We start from the raw sequence: 17,303 nt of genomic DNA, 5'->3' as shown, positions 1-17,303 counted from the left end.
TTCAGAGACCGTGCATCACCGATCACCCTGAGCATGCACACGTGAGTGCGGAGCACAGAGAAGCAGTCAGAGCTACAGGCTACAGTGAGGCTGAAAACAGAGTTCATATGACGTTTTTCCAAACAACTTTTTATGTCAGGGGTTCAGGACACTTGGATCACTACGGATGAGCATATTGGAGATATTTTGTGGTTTCAATTTTGTGTTCTTGGACGTTAGTCTGAGGCGCCGTCAACCATTAGGTGTGCTAGCTGCTCCCCCTGCTGACCTCCGCAAGGGATGTGAGGACTCTAAAACTTCACCTGAGTCTCTGTTGGCATATGAGTGAGTAGATAATGGCTGAATTTTCATTTCTGGGTGCACTATCCCTTTAAACGTTGGCAGAACATAAACCAAACTTGCTCTATTCTTAATTTGGCACTAAAAATATCCTCTAGTAACACCATAGCGGCCTCTATGTCACATTGGGTACATGGGAGCTGTGACAGCCAACTGACTGATGACTCCAGCAGGTCAAATATATGACCAAATTAACCGGTGTGCTTTGACTACAATATAATCATACTTGGAAGTAAAGGGACTGGCAATGCAGAAATATTTCCTGGGACTGTTGAGACTGTGAAGAGGTCTTCAGCAGCATGTAACAATTGTCAAAATGACATAAAAACTTTATGTTCACTTGACACAAAAACTTGTGAGTTTGACATAATTTTTTATGTTCAGTCAACAGTTTTTGACTTAATTTGACAAAGATTTATAAAGCTAATTTCACCTAATTAGTTAAAGGCAAATAAGCAACACTATCATTGTGTACTTAACATATTGTGGTGTGTTGGGGCTAAATGGGTGGAGTGTGTTTAAGGCCATAACCCTATGAAAACTGTGTTTACATGTGTTGTAAATCACTCATTACCCATTGCGCAGTAATTAATGTTTATGTTTTTTCACCATGGTTCTAATGGGTTACAGTTAATGTTGCGGTAAAAGTTAGCGACCTCCCACCTGTGGTGATTTTGGAGTATCTAACATAAGGTTGTGCTGAGGGGAAATAAAGAGTGCTTCCTGTTCATCTCTTTGCCTTATTCTAGCAATCAGGAAACCTAAATTTGTCACAGAATATGTTTTTATAGTTCAATGAAAAAAAATGGAGTAAGATGTGTACTGTTTTTATGTTCATATGACATAGAATTAAATGCTCAAACAACAGGAAAACGGTAATATTTTTGTGTTTAACTGGCATAAAATTTCTGTCAGACAAGGATCATGGGACACATTTATTTTGTGTCTGGTGTTTAAGTGGAGTGAGTTAAATGGGGTTTACAGTGTATAGGCATGATGTCAAACACTTTTTCTTCAGTCAGAGTCACACACTATAAAAATAATGGAGCTACTGTGACATCCACTTGTTTGCGGACTTCTTATGCGTTCTTATGCGGACTTATGTAAAACTTCATCTACTTATCATGGAGGGGGATATCAGCTATAAAGACCATGACTGTTGTTTGTACCAGGCTGTAAAGTTGGGGATTTAACATGGGGGTCTATTGGAGCTTTTGCAGCCAGCCTCAAGTGGTCATTCAAAGAACTGCAGTTTTTGGCACTTCAACATTGGCTTCATTTTTCAGTGCCAGAGGCTGCTGCTTGATCACAATCACAATAGAGTAAAAACTCTGAAAACTCTGGAAAACCTTTCTGGAGATATAAAGTCTAAATTCCTCAACAGTAAAATAATGATTAATTACCATTAATTTACTTGGTCTGAAATGTGAAAATAATGTGCAGACTCAGCGTGAGCTCTACTCAGCACTGTCACAACAACTGAAATGTTAAGTAAACTAATAACATATTTCCTGTGAATTCAATAAATGAATAATTCAGGTCAATTTTACTGCAGTGTCTTTCAGTTGTCCAATGACCTGAGCATAAATAATCAAAACCCTGTTGAGTGAATAACACTACAAGTGTCACAGGTGACATGAACTCCATCATCATGTGTTATGCATCAGTTGGGAAGCAAGAGCCCTGTATCTTTTTTTATTTTGTTCTTATTATTCCATACTGAAAACAAAATCTGGCATACTCCAAAACAGATGTGGATGCAGACAGTAGTGAACATGTGTGTAGCTTTGTAAATCACTGAGTGTAGCCTATGTGAAGTTGGCACAGTCATAAATTTGGGTCAGCTGCGTGGATACTTATAGACATGAACACTGACAAAAAATATGTTATGAGGACTTTTTGTTAGAAACTTGAAGTTTTGCTTTCTCAAATCAGAAGAGAGGAAGTCTAAAAATCTTGGATAATAAAACTGATACTGGGCTCTGACAAATCCAGCTCTAACCTCCTCTGGTCATACTGATGCTGACTGCAGGTAGCTTAACAGCCACATGTCTGCAACCTTTGCAAAGATGAGGTATGTGCATGTTTACAGATACATACTGCAGGCCTCGGAGCCCAAACATTTGTGAACTGTGTGTCTGTATGTGTGTGAATGACAAGTGCACCCAGACATTCACCGTGCTGCACATCAGCTATGTGTTGGTGACCCAGCAATGTAGAAAAATGAGACAACATGACAGGTGGATGCAAACATCAGTCCAGTTCTGAGAGGGAGAGTAATGGAGAACCCTCCACCCATATTACTCAGAGAAGGGTGGGAACATGCCAAGATCAGCGAAATCCTCAATGTTGTAGTTTGCCGTTCCCTGGGTGGGATCTCCAGCCATGGGTAACATGTCCTGTGGAGACATGGAGGGGGGTCAGGGGTGTACAGACATATCACACATCTGTGCACAATGGTCAGCAGTCAGCAGCTGGAAGACGCTCTGACACACTACAGCATTACGTTTGAGAGTGTGTGTTACCTGGAAGACTTCTGTCTGGCTGGGGTTGGGGTGTGTGTGCTGTTCCCCTGCCTGCTGGGAGTGATGCTGGTTCTGCCATTGGGACCAAACCTCACTGGGACGACCCTGGAACTGGGCTCCACTCTGACTACTCTCCCCTGACACATCTGAAAACACACACAAGGTTATAAAATTTATTAAAATTCAGTTTTGAGTTTTAAGTTAAGATGTTGAGAGCAAAGTGAGAATTCTGAGTTTACTCAGAATTTCTGAAATTCTCTGTGGGCAAATGCGTGCTTTTGATTGGAGGATTAAAAGCCCAAACAGTATAGTAGACAAGCAACTCAAGCAGAGTGCTGTGTATTATTTTTAGCTGATCATGTAAATATGTATATATATATGTATATGTATATATATATATATATATATATATATATATATATATACAAAACAGTCTGGTGTCTTACTAAAATACGATCAATTATTCTACGAAAAACTGGTAAAAGTAGAGATAAAGGCCTGTGTAATATAAGCCTGAGCCATAAAAAGGCCTGATTCTCCCTGCTGTCAAAGTAAATATATACTCAACCACTATTTGGGAATTTATGGTGGTTAAAAAAATGTACAGTTTTTTTTTGCAGTCCATACAAATATAGTAGCAAATCTTTAACAGTAGCAGTATGAGCTCTGTGGCTTTCTCCTTGTAACTCTCACATACATCAACAAATATATTGCCTGCCTGACAATTCTGAGCAGCAGCCAGCAACACACTCCAACACGAGATATAAATACACAGACATGCACACACATACACACATTTTTGATGTTTTTGAGATTTTACCGACTACATTAAAGCAAAGCAGATTATTAAGCTATCTGCCCCCTGCAGAGGAACATTTTGCTGTTTCACAATAATCAACAAATGATCTAATCATCTAAATCTCCACACACATATAAGCAAGAGGCTGAGTTGCTGATGGTGAGTGGACAGAAAAAACCTCAAAAAATACAGATGGAAAAGTAATTAAGCACATACATGTAGGGGGGTGGTTGTGCATACAGGAAGTGGAAGGCATCCAAGATTAGGAAAAAAACAAGGTTTATCATAAGTGAATACTGATGAACACATGCAACAACAGAGCAAACAAATGGCACTGGCTGTAACCCTAGGATCTATATGTATGTAAATCAGCAGGTGATTTCCTTCTCTTTTAGTAAAATCCTAAATGACTGAGTGTTTTTTCTTTCCACCTGGACCTTTATGCTCTGCCATGTCTCCTCTAATCATTGAGCTGTAACCTATGACAGGCTGTTGTGCTACCATAACTATTGCAAATTCACTTACATGTAGTTTTTTGTCGAGCAGCGAGCGACATGTAGGTTTATATTACCGAAGGTTTATGACAAAATCATTTGATGACTCTGACTCCCATGTATGCATGGCGAGAGAGGAGAGGGAGAGATACTCTGCTGTTGCCAGAGGAGCCGCTGAATGAGTCCCCTCTGAGCGGTAACTCGCTAAAAGAGTCTGAAAAGTTTGCGGTTTGTTCCACACTAGTAAATCTGCTCCTCTTTTTGGAAACACTGTGGAGTCTGTAATTATTTCACTGTTGCCATGTGTGATGGTATGACGTCAGTATGTCAACAAGTCAGAATATTGTGAGTATCATGATATGAATTTTATATTACAAATTATACCGGTATTATCGCGTATGAGATGATATGGCACACCACTACATGCAACAACTACGTAATTTTCAGTCTTGTATTTGACAGCTGGCTGTGTTAGCTGTCTTGAGTTACGACTGTCCTATAAGCTAATGTATGTCATCAGACTGTCTGTGCACCCACTGCAGTTTGAAGAATTGTCAGGACTCCAGATTTTCAGGTGACATTTGGTTTTTCCTTGCAAATTTACAACCTTGTGTGACATCAGTCAGAACTTAAGTTCAACTTCTAGGTGAAATGCTCCCTAATATGGATTTTAACACATTTGCGACTAAAATTTGAGAGAAATAAGTCTTTTAGCCAAACCCAACTTTGTGTTTTTTTGTTTTTTTTATTACAGATATAGCAAATACATTTTTGAAACCTTCCATGACTGAGTTAGCATTTTAGTGAGCTCTTAATATTTGTTTGCCAGGACGATGCATTCATGTGCAGCTGCTAAGATTAAAAAAAAAACAGAAGTCAGTTTGTCAGTTTGCTCACTTGTAGCGGACTGTGCAAGTGCTGGATGTCAGAGTCTCCCAATAATACATAATCCCCCATTCATACAGCACGTCCACAGCCTGGGCTCAACCACAACAAATATGTCAAGCCACTGTCCAACACCTTTTACTGGGATTCTAAGCAGGCCGGGTCTGAAGTGGAATTTAATGATGCTTAGTTTTTCTTTTTTGAATGAATGAACAATCTTTACTGTCATTATACTCAGGGACAGTGGAATTTCAAAAGGCTCCTTTCAGTAGTTAAAATGGAATAAAATAAAGCAAATAGATAAAAGCAGTGAAAAAGCAGCACTAGCAGCATATAAAGACTTGGGCAGAGTGCAACTTTAAAGATACAAAATCATTAAATTATATTTACAATAAACTTACAGGTTTAGAAATTTACAGAGGTGTATGGGATATCTTTGAGAATACTTTAGAAGACTGACAACTCACAACCTCACTTGTGCCAGTTTGTCAGTGGAATAATCCTTTATTTCCTGTTCAGAAGCACTTATCAGTGGCAACCTTGCTCTGTTTTTCATGGCACTCATGGCCGGTGTATATAAGCTGTTAATGCAGTGTGGGTGAGAAAAAAGCTTTGAAGGCCAGAATAATGGTAGATGGAACCATTAATGAATGACTCCTATTCTGTCTGCTTTGCTTCCCATCCATGTAATAAAGTCTGTAGACAAAAATAAACCAGTAAGGCTTGAAAGCAAGGAAATGGCTTTCCTAATGGAAATGAATACATGGCCACTGTAAACTGGTCTCAGTTAAGGTCTAACATGTCAACAATCTTTTATTTCTTCCCTCTAATGTTAAGGGATCTTCCAGAGCTCAGCAGGTGTTGATACAGGGGACGGAATTAGTAAATCATTTAAGTTGAAATTAGATCACAATAAACCAAAAAGTATGAGTGGGATTTAATGTTAAGTGTCAGTCATGTATGCAGTGTATGGGTGAGTGGAATGTGCTGTGTGAAAGTGTTGAATGCAGGAGGAAACAATATTTAGTTCCACATGGCAGGTGGAAACCCAGAACCAAGTCCAAGTCTAAGAACCAAGAATGCAAGGTTGGACAGCCCTTAAATACCCTGGTCCACACACACACACACACACACACACACACACACACACACACACACACACACACACAGGTGAGGCAAATTGGCCTGACGACCTGCCCACAACTTCCACCCAGGGAAGTGAGAAAGCCAGTGAGCAGGCAGAGGGCCAGGCCAACACACATTAACACGTCACATTACATAACATCACTTCACATTACCCATTAACACACTCTGCAGTCTGTTCCCATCACACCTCACACTGTTTAGCTGCAGCTGACGTGTTGTCTTTCGGTGCTCATTATGAACGTGCCTCTCTCAGGCTGAACATATTCAGAGTTGATTGAACTAATGCTGATCAGCTGTTCTGGAACCGAAAACTCAGAGTTTCTCAGCTCAGGCTCAGTCAACCCGGAGATCAAGATTAGGCTCAGAGTTTGTTGATCCTGCTACCTGAAATAGGGCCCAGGTCATTTCCAAAGATTTGTCTTTCAGGATTTCTCATTTCTTATTTTTTTTTTCAAATTATTTTCATGGGCTCTTTACCTTTAATGGACAGGATAGTGTGTGAAATGGGAGAGAGAGTGGGGGGTGACACGCAGCAAAGGGCCACAGGCCGGAATTGAACCTACGGCCGCTGCAGCAAGGCAGGTGCCTCTGTACATGATGCGCCGGCACTATCCACTACCGACGCCCCAGGATTTCTCATTAATATGTCACTAAGCCCTGCCTCATAAGATCTTCAGCAGAACAGCACTGGTGCTGTAGGTATGTTGTTCCTCAGTGTCTGTGCTCATAAGATTATGTTGGTACACAGAACAAACGCAAACACACAGAGACTTCCACAACACATGAATGTCATCCACCCTAAACCATACAGGTGGGATGTTACAATAGATCACTCAGTAAGAAATGAGGATGTAAAACGACAAGTAGGGCTCACCAAAAGCTGTGCTGCGGTTTGTCAGTCCTGAGTAGGCGTTGCCGCTGGGGGAGGAAGTGGCCGGGGATGACAGGGGACTGTAGGAGGCTGGGTCAGTCTGGTAGTTGTGGCCAGAACCAATACCAAATGGACTGGATTGGGCTTTACTGGACTGGAGAGCACAGATACTAGTTAGATATACAGCATATCAGGACTGTAACTGTACAGTCAGCTGAAGGTTCTGCATAATACAAGACACAGGGTTTACAGCTCAGTGTACTCCTGTAACTTTCCTGAAAACAAACTATGATTACTTGCATACCACAGGCATGAAATGTACAAAAATAAGTATGATTTGTATTTAAGTTAGATTTATTGTCCTTTTTGATACCCATGAGAATGAGAATGACACTGAGGCACATGAACTGTTGTTTCCATCAGTTGGCCAAACTACAACTTTAAACTGCTTTTGAAAAATGTGCTCTGCCAAAGAAACCTTATCCGGCTGCTGTATTATTTTCTAACAGGTAATAAGCAGCAGTGAATGTTTGACAAATGTAAGAGAAGCTTCTGTGTTCAGGTATATAAGTCAGTGTTTTCTGTCACAGTCAGAATACAAAAGGGTAGATATGGCCTAGGTCGAATTTTTTTTTAACTCTAGGTAAGAGAAAATAATCCCACGTAAAAAAACATTATACAGCACTCCACTTTGATTCAACACCATCCATAAAATGTACTTAAAATTGAAATCCAGTTTTTCCACATATACAAAGCATTTTGTTCAATCATCGTATTGCAAACGTTAGTAACGTTTGTTGTAGTATTATTTACAGTCAGTAAAGATCACATTATATTTTCCCATAGGCCAGGGGTCAGAGACCTGCGGCTCTGGAGCCATATGCAGCTTTCAGCCCTTCTCAAGTGGCTCTCTGTGGCTTTGACCAAAAATGTCACATGAAAATGATTAACAGTTACTTATTTTTTAAAATTTATTTTACATTTTCATTTTTATTTAGCACCGTTGTAGGCCTAAAGAAATTCTTACATTCTCCAATTGTAAAAATATGTAGCCCATGCACTGAATGTAAAAAAAAAAAAAAAAAAAAAAGATTGTCATATTATTACATCTAAGGACTGGTGCCTTTCCCTCTAAATTTGAGAGGGACCCAGCTGCAGACAAGATGGCGGACAAGGGATGGGATGGATATCCACAGTCCATACTGAAAGTCACAGCAGAAGTTGGTCTGTGTATTATTCGCCGAAGAAGAAGAGGAGGAAGAAGACGACGGAGAAGATGTAGACGAAGAGAAGAATGCGAACAATACACGCACGACTAAGAGAAAGAGCGGTAAGGGAATGAGTCTTTTAATTATTAGAATTAGACAACTTTATTGTCATTGTACATTGTACAATGAAATTCTGTTCTGCACTTAGCACTAGCAGTACTAGCTAGTAGCTAGCACTAGCATAGAGTACCAAGCCGCTACACGTGCTGTCATCTTCATTATATTTTACCATGTGTGTTATCTTCTTCTAAGATGCAATTCTACGTAATGTATCAAATCATTAGGGGGATGTCTATGTAGGGAATCTTGGCAGGCACAAATTACTACCACCAGATGGTGGGTTTAGCTACATTTGCTGTGTAAAAACGAGGGCATGATAGGTATTAACTTAACGTTAGCTGCTCAAGGTCTGCTGTGCTCCCTATCATCAGTGTCTGGGTGTAAAGACTGTTAATGTTGGTCAGAGACTATTACTGCCCTTGCTTGATGTGTTGGTTAATTTAGATGTGTAGTTTGCAGCGGTGTTAATATGTGTCCCTCTGCTTTTTGGTATGTTGTGGTGTAAAACATCTGTGCACACACTCACTGCACACAAGCCATTTTTTTCCAATTTTTGGTTCACCTGGTGTCCTTGTGTATTAATGCTTGTATAACCTCAACCCTGTACTGCTCAATCAAGTTCTATACATCATACATATTCTAAAAATAGTAACGAGAGTCGTATCATGTGGTATACGACATGAGCGACCCCCGAGGATTAACTGGTCAGATAAATAACGTATACATAACCCCGGGTGTCCGCAAAAAATACATTTGTATTATGTTTTAGTAATGCATCAGAGCACTTAATACACATACGCATGTGGATACATAAATAGCTGTAGTGCCTCCTCCACCATGAGTCCTTTAGATCGGTAAAATATGGTTGATGTTCAGTATGTTTTCCAGCTATCAGTGTTGACTGACTTCTCCTTTTTTCAGATGCACACCCTCTATACTGAGTGACGAAGCCAGTCTGGGGCACACAACCCTTTCACCATCAGAGTTTGGGTGTCCTCTCTGCCCCAAATTTAAAACCACAAATGAGAGCGCGATCCAGAGGCACCTGAAAAACCATACAGAAAATGCACTTCATTTCCATGGTATGTTGATGAGAAGTGTCTGTTTGAGATCATATACTTCTACATGCAACAGTAATGTTTAATGATATTTGTTTGGGACTAAACAAGACATTTTAGGCTGCATCTTGGGATTTGGCAAACAGTGGTTGACATTTTATACCATTTTCTTACATTTTATAGACCAAACAAATTATTTTACTGTTTTTCCATTTTTTTCATTTGTTTTTTTTCTACTTTTGAGATTGATATGGATATCTCGAATAAAAACTTGTTCACAAAAAAGAGAACTCGACTTCTTCATGTTGCCAGTACAATAGTGTAACATTGTGTTTACCTGTGTTCCTGAAATATAATAGAATACATCTGACAATATGACAATCTAATTATTATGTTCATTTAATAGTTAAATAGTTACAATTAACCATACTGATGTAAGAGTAAGTATGACATTTGTTGTGTCCATGGTTTTCAGTTGTTTTGAATGACCTGATAGTAATCTGCATGTTGCAACTGTAGCCCAATAAAGTGCTCACCTTATTTAATCTTTGTTAAAAATTAAATCAAATAAAATGCATGTGTTTGCTGATTTTCTGCAATATTTGTAGGTTTAACTTGTTGGGGTCAATGTTATTCCAAACAAAACGTTAATTGCTGAAATAATTGTATTATTATTATTATTTATTTTAAAATATATATATTTATAATTGTTGACTGCTTCAAAGTTTGTAAATGTATTGCTAAAGTAAATAATATAAAAAACCCCGACTTCCGGGGGAAAAAAAAAAACAAAACAAAAAAGTGACTTCCAGCATGGACTTCCGGTATGGATTGGATATATGGCAGTGCCCTTGTCCGCCAACTTGCCTGCAGCTGGGTACTCCTGGCTAAATTTTACCAAACTTTGACAGTGATGGCTAGTTATGACCCTCCCTAGCTAGACTAGCAATGGATACCAAATCCATCAATTCACAGATTCATTTGCTTTCACCACCAATGCTGCAAAAGTTAAAGTAATAAATAGCCCGCTGCAGGGGAGCCATCTTGTGTCTGAATGCTCATTTACACCTATTTTAATGTAGATAGGCTATTAGACTTAATACACAGTGTTACCATAAGGTTCAAATATGTTTTGTGTGAATTATTTTTGGTAAAAAATGGCTGCCATAGGCAGACTCGTACCATTTGGATCAGCATGAAACTCCTTTTTTGGGAGAAGTTAACTTCAACTCCCAAGGTGCATTTCGGCAAGAAACATCATCTTGTATTTGTGTAAAGTTTGTCACTGGAGAGGTATTTTGACATTCCTCTACTGGAGGGGGTGATGTCTGGTCACTTCCCTAAAATCTGAGATTCAAACATTTGCTGGGCAGCTTGATTAGGTACGTCACTTATATGAAAGTCAATTGCTGTCTAATACAGGAAACACTAATTGATGGGGGAACAGACTTCATCACAACACCAGCAAAGAAATCTGTGCAGAGTGGACCTGTCAGTAGAGACAGCAGAGTTAGCATGTGTGCAAGAAAACCATAGGAATAAGCAACTTTTAGGATTTCTATACTTTATATACAGAAAGAGCTGATGCTTTTTAAGACATGATTTTCCAACAACTTGCAAACTGATGTTTCTTTACTTTATTTTTCTTATTCAAACATCCAGACGTTGCAGGCACATCAGACCAAAATACATGTTGGGGGCTTGACTAGGCAAATGGCCTTTTCCAATATGGGGCCAGTGCATTGAAGAACTGCAGGTTAACTTTGGTATTGCAGAACACATGGAACCCCTGTATGATATCTTAATGTCTGTCGTGGTTATAGGTGGCGAAAACATTCATCCCTCTTTTCCCTTCATATCACTTGCCTGTGGTTATTGTGATGCATTAAGTGGTTAAATTGAATTTCCCCTCAGGGGGATTAATAAAGTATATAAAATTAAAAATTACATTAAAGTAAAAATTAAATTAATTAATTAAATTAAATTAATTAAATTAGTTACTGGAAAATACAGTCCAGTGGAATGGCTTGACAAGTGCAGCAGTGTGTGAGGAAGAAAGATGAGCTTATTAAGAAACATATGCAAATCACATTCCCTCAGCAAGATAATGAAACACACACACAAACACACACACACACACACACACACACACACACACACACACAGGCATGACCAGTAAGACAAGCCTATCTGTTACCATAGACGGGAGTCTGGGGTTCAGGAGGGGCAGAGAAAATTTAGGTTGGCAATCATGGCAACCATAGAGACTGCTGACATTAATATTGACACAGAACACAATACTTTCACTTCACTAATAGTTTGTGTGCATTTGTGTGTGTGTTTATTTGTTTGTGTTTTACCTGTCCAGAGAAGGGGGGTCGGTTGCCTGACCATGCCACCTGGCCGGGATTGAGCTGTCTGGAGATCTGAGCTAGATTCTGATTGGATGAGCCCGATGGTTGGATGTCGTTCACACCAGGGACATGGATCACAGAGGAACTGTGCACACAAACAAACACACACACACACACACACACACACACACACACATTGAGCCTTATATGCACTACAGTTGGGTTGAGTTCTGGTTTTGCTGATCTGGTCTGGTGTGCAAGCTTAAAACTGTTTGATTTTATCCAAGCTTTGCCATGTCCGGGCAAATTAAAATGTAGTCTAATGCTTTGTCTCAAATCGCGTACTTCTGTACTTACACTTAATATTTTGAGTGCATAAGTGCGTTCACACTGAGAAGTATGGAAAAATGCAGTGCATGAGTACCCGGATGGTGCACTCAAAACGGTCAAAAAGTTATGGACACTTCTCGCTCTCAATGGTTGCCATCTTGGCTACATAGCGGAAGGGGAGGGACCACTTTTCAAACTGGAAATAGCAGCAGAGGACTGTGCGACCATGAGCGTTGCTGCATTGTACAAATACATGTGTATTTTGCACTGAGCACCACTATACTGTTGTCGGGTATAAGCCAGTAGTATGCTTTTTGGGCATATTTATCAGTCTGCAATGATTTGGTACCGCAAACATTAATGCTAATGCTAGTTTGCTAACGAGCTAATTTGTGGTCGTCATTTCCGGTGAGTACACAATGGCCGTGTTTGGTTTGAGACAACACTACCCTGTCAAAATTCGTGCATTACGCCAATGAGTACATAGTGCACATAGTATAGCCTACTACATGGAAGTGTACAAACGGAAGTATGTGATTTGAGACACACCATGAGTCAGCAACCTGTGTTGCCGGCGTCAGGGTACTAAATTAATTAGTAATAAGTAATACGGCCATGTGATCAATATAATATTATGTTTATAAATGGACTAATGGAGCCACTAGCTTCTGATTGGCTGTGAGCTGAGCATGACAACATTTCAGGAGATGGGAGGGGCAGAGCGGCGTTTGTGCACAACAAAGATCATGTTTTTTGGGGTGAGGAAAGGGGACGTGGCACGAAAACTAAGAGACATGGGAAGAAAACTAAAACTGCACCAATATGGCAACATTTTGGATTTGAGGTGTCCTAAATAACTGTAAATGACGCACCGCTGCCATTGCGAGCTGAACTTTTGTCAGATGCTGTGTTTCTATCTGTTGCTTGCTTTGAAAGTTCTGTATTGGAAGAAGAATTGATATTTCATAAAGTTTAAATGAGAAATATATCTACATGATACCTTCTTATTTCACAACAAAAACCTAAACAAAGCAGTGGCTGGCTGGAGGGACATCAACAAGGAGCTTAATGTGTCTGGTGAGCTAAATAACCCTTGCTAATAACAGACTAGGCTACTCACTGTTGCCTGTATTGTCATTTCCAGTAAATATCACAACATAAAACATGTGTTTTCTCTTTTAAAAGTACCATTAAAAAGTAGGATGACAGCAAGTAGGCTACTCACCCACCTTTTAAGTGGTTATGTCTCTAATCTAATCTCAAGAGCACAGCTGATAGCTCTGTGGCTTGTTTACAAGGTGTAAACACAAAGCTCAGACGTTATGTGATGCAATACCATAGTCTGATGCTTGTTTGCTGTTTGGACATGGTGTCATGTTCCACTTCGGAGCAGCAACACCTGGGTAAAATTCAGTATACTGGTCTGGTCAGGTCTGGTATTTGGATTGATATCAAAACGGTTTAAAATTTCTCCAGCAGCCCAACCCAACTATGCGTTAACACCTCTGACATGTACCTGAAACTTTTGCCAGAGTGTCCCTGCTGGAAAGGAGAGCTCTGTGAGTAGAGCTGCTGTCCTCCAGCTGTAGAGGAGGGAACCATCATCTTCTTATCTCCCGCTACAAACACACATATCAGCTCAGCATTATGAAAATAATGGAGAAGAGAGAAAGCAGGTGATCAAAATAAACATGAAGCTAAACCAGAAGCTTTCAGGACACCTGTGAGGTTTATGTTGTTGTTTGTGTGTTTTAATGTGCATGACCTACAGCCAGAGATGCCAGTATACATCTCAGCAAAGCGTGGGTCTCTCTCCTGGGAGAACAGGACTTCTGTCTTGTCGATGTTCTTCCCTGCCTCATGGACTCCACTGCTGACACTGGCCACAGGCACCTGAGGGTGGTGGTGAATGTGCAGAAGGGTAAGAGGGCATAAGGGTTAAAGTTAGGGATGACAGACCTAGGCCACAAAATTCACAAACAGTCTGCATAGCCACAAGTACACAAGCAAGGATTCCATCCAAATATTTTTTACACGAATAAGCAAGGTCAGCCTTTTAGCCACGTAGCCAAATAAAAATTACAAAGGAAAGGGTGTTCTGTACTCCTTAATCTCTGATGAATCCATCATCAGTTAGAGAGTGCTCTCTGCTCTGTCAAACTTTTTTATAGCTGTTATCAAAGGACAGTTCCAGGTTTTTGCAGCTGAGATTTTTTTGCCAGTTAGGACCTTCTACTTTGAGGTACTGGATGAATACTGGCCCTGCACTAGTGTTCATATAAGAGGATATTAATGTGTTATGCTAATAAACTGCAAATCATCCTATAAGATAATGCAAAAAGTTGTTTTCTGTGTGTTATGGATCTTTGTAAGGCATTTGATTCAGGCTGTACACCAGTTCCAAAATTATTTTGTAGCTCATACTCAGTATATTTATGCGGGCGGTCACGAATTTCTTGAGATAACTAAGGGTGTCCATCAGGGTTCCATCTTGGAGCCTTTTTTTTTTTTTTAATTATGATTTGGGTAAAACTATTCAAGCAAAAATACATTTATATTCAGATGTGTTGACATTTGCACGCATGCTACTGCCCCGCAGTGCAAGAGCTTCTGACGGCATTTTAGTCATTACAAAGTGTTCTGCTGAGATTTTAAATGCCTAGAAAACAACGTTCATGGTCTTCTCAAAAGCTTGCTCTCAGTTGCTTGATGAGTTTAGCATTTTCACCTCCATTGACATATAGTGCCCTCATACAAGTTCTTGTGTATATGGATAGATGACAAGCTTTCATTTAATATTGCAATTAATATTGCTACTCTAGACAGGAACCTTTAAGTGAAGACTGGCTTTTATTTTAGAAATAATTCTTGTTTTATTTTCAGTGCTACGAAAAAACTTGTGGAAGCTACTTTTGTGTCTGGAGTGATTACAGTGACAAACTGTATATGCATGCAACCTCCTCAATTCTCTACGTTTTATTACAAATTCAAAGTCCCTTCCTCATCACTGCATTCTTTATGATTTGGTGGGTTGGATGTCACTGACCATTCGCAGACAACAGCACTGGTATATTTTTATCTATAAAGCAATATTGGACAAACGTCCAGCTTACCCCTGCACCCTTCTATGTGTCAGCTCTGATAGTTACCAGCAACACTCCTCCAAGTGGTTGCTTTTTTATGAACCTTGGGTTTTAACAGATCTGGGGAAAACTACATTTTCCTACAATGCACCATAAGCACCATGCATGCTTGGATGGATACGTGCTTGTTCTTCTTGAGAGGTCATTATGTTTGAGTAGTTGTTGCTGTTTTATAGTGGATTTTTGTATTCTATGTTGTATTTGTTGCATTTCAATGTGTTTTGATTGGCTGCTACCTTGGCCTAGACTCACAAGTCAGTCTTTAGACGCTTTGCTTAACTAAAGACTGATGACTTTCTCCCTGATTTTGTGTTTAGATGGACGGATACAGTTTCAGAGTTTAAAAAAACTCCCTACATTGCAGAACCAATAGTAAATCTGCAGGGCGGTCCTTCGGTGGCTCGCTGAACTCTTGTGCTTGTAAACATAGTCCCACTAGAAACACGTGTAGCGGTACAAAATGGCTCAACCGTGCTCGCAGAAAACGCTGGCAAAGTTCTCCGCCTTCTGATAGTCTGGGGACACTCCTTTCTAAAGTGTGTTTAACACACCAGTGTTGTGTCCCTGCTGGTTTCCAATTTAACTGGTTTCTTTACCGAACAGCTGCAGGTGTGCTGCGCCTCCATCAGCAGATTCGTCACAAATTCACAAACATACACAACATATTACTGCCGATTTTAAAGTCGCAGCCCACATCTAACACAGCAAATATGCTTCTGTCAGTGAGCACTACGTACCAGCGACATTAAAAAAGAAAGGCAAGAAAATATAATATACACAAATTTGCATCAAGCTGGACTCGATACCTTTCCTCAGGTATTAGTAAATTACGTCAGCATCCAGGTAACATTTTGATTTGAGCTGACCTGAGACAATTGGTTACCCTCGGCTTGCCTTGAAAGTACCCAGACATATAATGTTTCTTGTTCTTTTTCCACGAGTCTACAAACATATTCAGTGCCACATTACAGTCTGCACAACACTGCACACTATGATTAAGTCTGTCATGTTTAAAAAGTGACGATCTAACTCGGAAAATGCTTTCAAAATACGATTAATAATATGTAAATAAAAACCAAGCACTTATAGCCACTGGATCATTACAGAGGTGAAGCAAGAACTTACATTTACTCACGTCACTGTAATTGAGTAGTTTTTTGTGTACTTGCACTTTTTAAAATCTAATTTGAGTGTTACATCCGTAGCCTATGTTTTAATGTAAGTATTATGCTTCGCTGCATTTTAAATGACTTCCGTGACCGAGTAAAAAAAAAAAAGTCGGCCAAAATTTTAAAAAAGCAAACAGAATTGTATAAGCGTTAACTATCATGACACAATAATAATAGTATTACACTCTATGACAACCTGGCAGCTAGCTCTGATGGAGATATATGAGCTCTAAGAACAAACTCACAATTATGGACGCACACTAAAAGAAATGTCGCCATGGTCCGAGAGACGTGACGTCACGCTCTCTACAGGTACAGGTACGCAGTGAGCGAGTTAGATCGTCACTTTTTAAACATGACAGGCTTTGTCATAGTGTGCAGTGTTGTACAGACTGTAATGTGGCACTGAATATGTTTGTAGACTCGTGGAAAAAGAACAAGAAACATTGATAAATATGTGTGGGTACTTTCAAGGCAAGCCGAGGGTAACCAGTTGTCTCAGGTCAGCCCAAATCAAAATGTTACCCGGATGCTGACGTAATTTACTAATACCTGAGGAAAGCCGTGCGCTCTGTGGCTCACACAGGTAGACGTGTGGTTTGTGTTATATTGTCTTTTGTTGACGTGAAATCGAGTCCAGCTTGACGCAAATTTGTGTATATCATATTTTCTTTCCTTTCTTTTTTTAATGTCGCTGGTACGTGGTGCTCACTTACAGAAGCATATTCGCTGTGGTAGATGTGGGCTGCGACTTTAAGATTGCCAGTAATATGTTGTGTATGTTTGTGAATTTGTGACGAATCTGCTGATGGAGGCAAAGCACATCTGCAGCTGTTTGGTAAGGAAACCAGTTAAATTGGAA

At 39.8% G+C, this 17,303-nt stretch overlaps 1 protein-coding gene across 5 annotated transcripts in view; it reads right to left on the bottom strand.

Annotated features, from left to right (window-relative positions):
- Window positions 1-321: 321 nt before the first annotated feature.
- Window positions 322-17,303, bottom strand: part of arnt2 (aryl-hydrocarbon receptor nuclear translocator 2) — a 158,541-nt gene continuing 141,559 nt past the window's right edge. For all 5 annotated transcript variants that reach the window (XM_049602843.1, XM_049602871.1, XM_049602861.1 and 2 more), the window contains 6 exons: window positions 13,899-14,022; window positions 13,646-13,748; window positions 11,806-11,944; window positions 7,063-7,213; window positions 2,865-3,010; window positions 322-2,738 (listed from right to left, as the gene is read on the bottom strand). In XM_049602843.1, coding sequence (XP_049458800.1) covers window positions 2,640-2,738; window positions 2,865-3,010; window positions 7,063-7,213; window positions 11,806-11,944; window positions 13,646-13,748; window positions 13,899-14,022 — 762 coding nt within the window. In that variant the 3' untranslated portion in view covers window positions 322-2,639. The remainder of the gene's footprint in view (window positions 2,739-2,864; window positions 3,011-7,062; window positions 7,214-11,805; window positions 11,945-13,645; window positions 13,749-13,898; window positions 14,023-17,303) is intronic.

This window comes from Epinephelus fuscoguttatus, linkage group LG2 (genome assembly GCF_011397635.1).
Source record: "Epinephelus fuscoguttatus linkage group LG2, E.fuscoguttatus.final_Chr_v1".
NCBI classification, from domain to species: domain Eukaryota; kingdom Metazoa; phylum Chordata; class Actinopteri; order Perciformes; family Serranidae; genus Epinephelus; species Epinephelus fuscoguttatus.
Note: the sequence above shows the minus strand (reverse complement) of the source record. Positions and strands in the feature narration are given on the sequence as shown.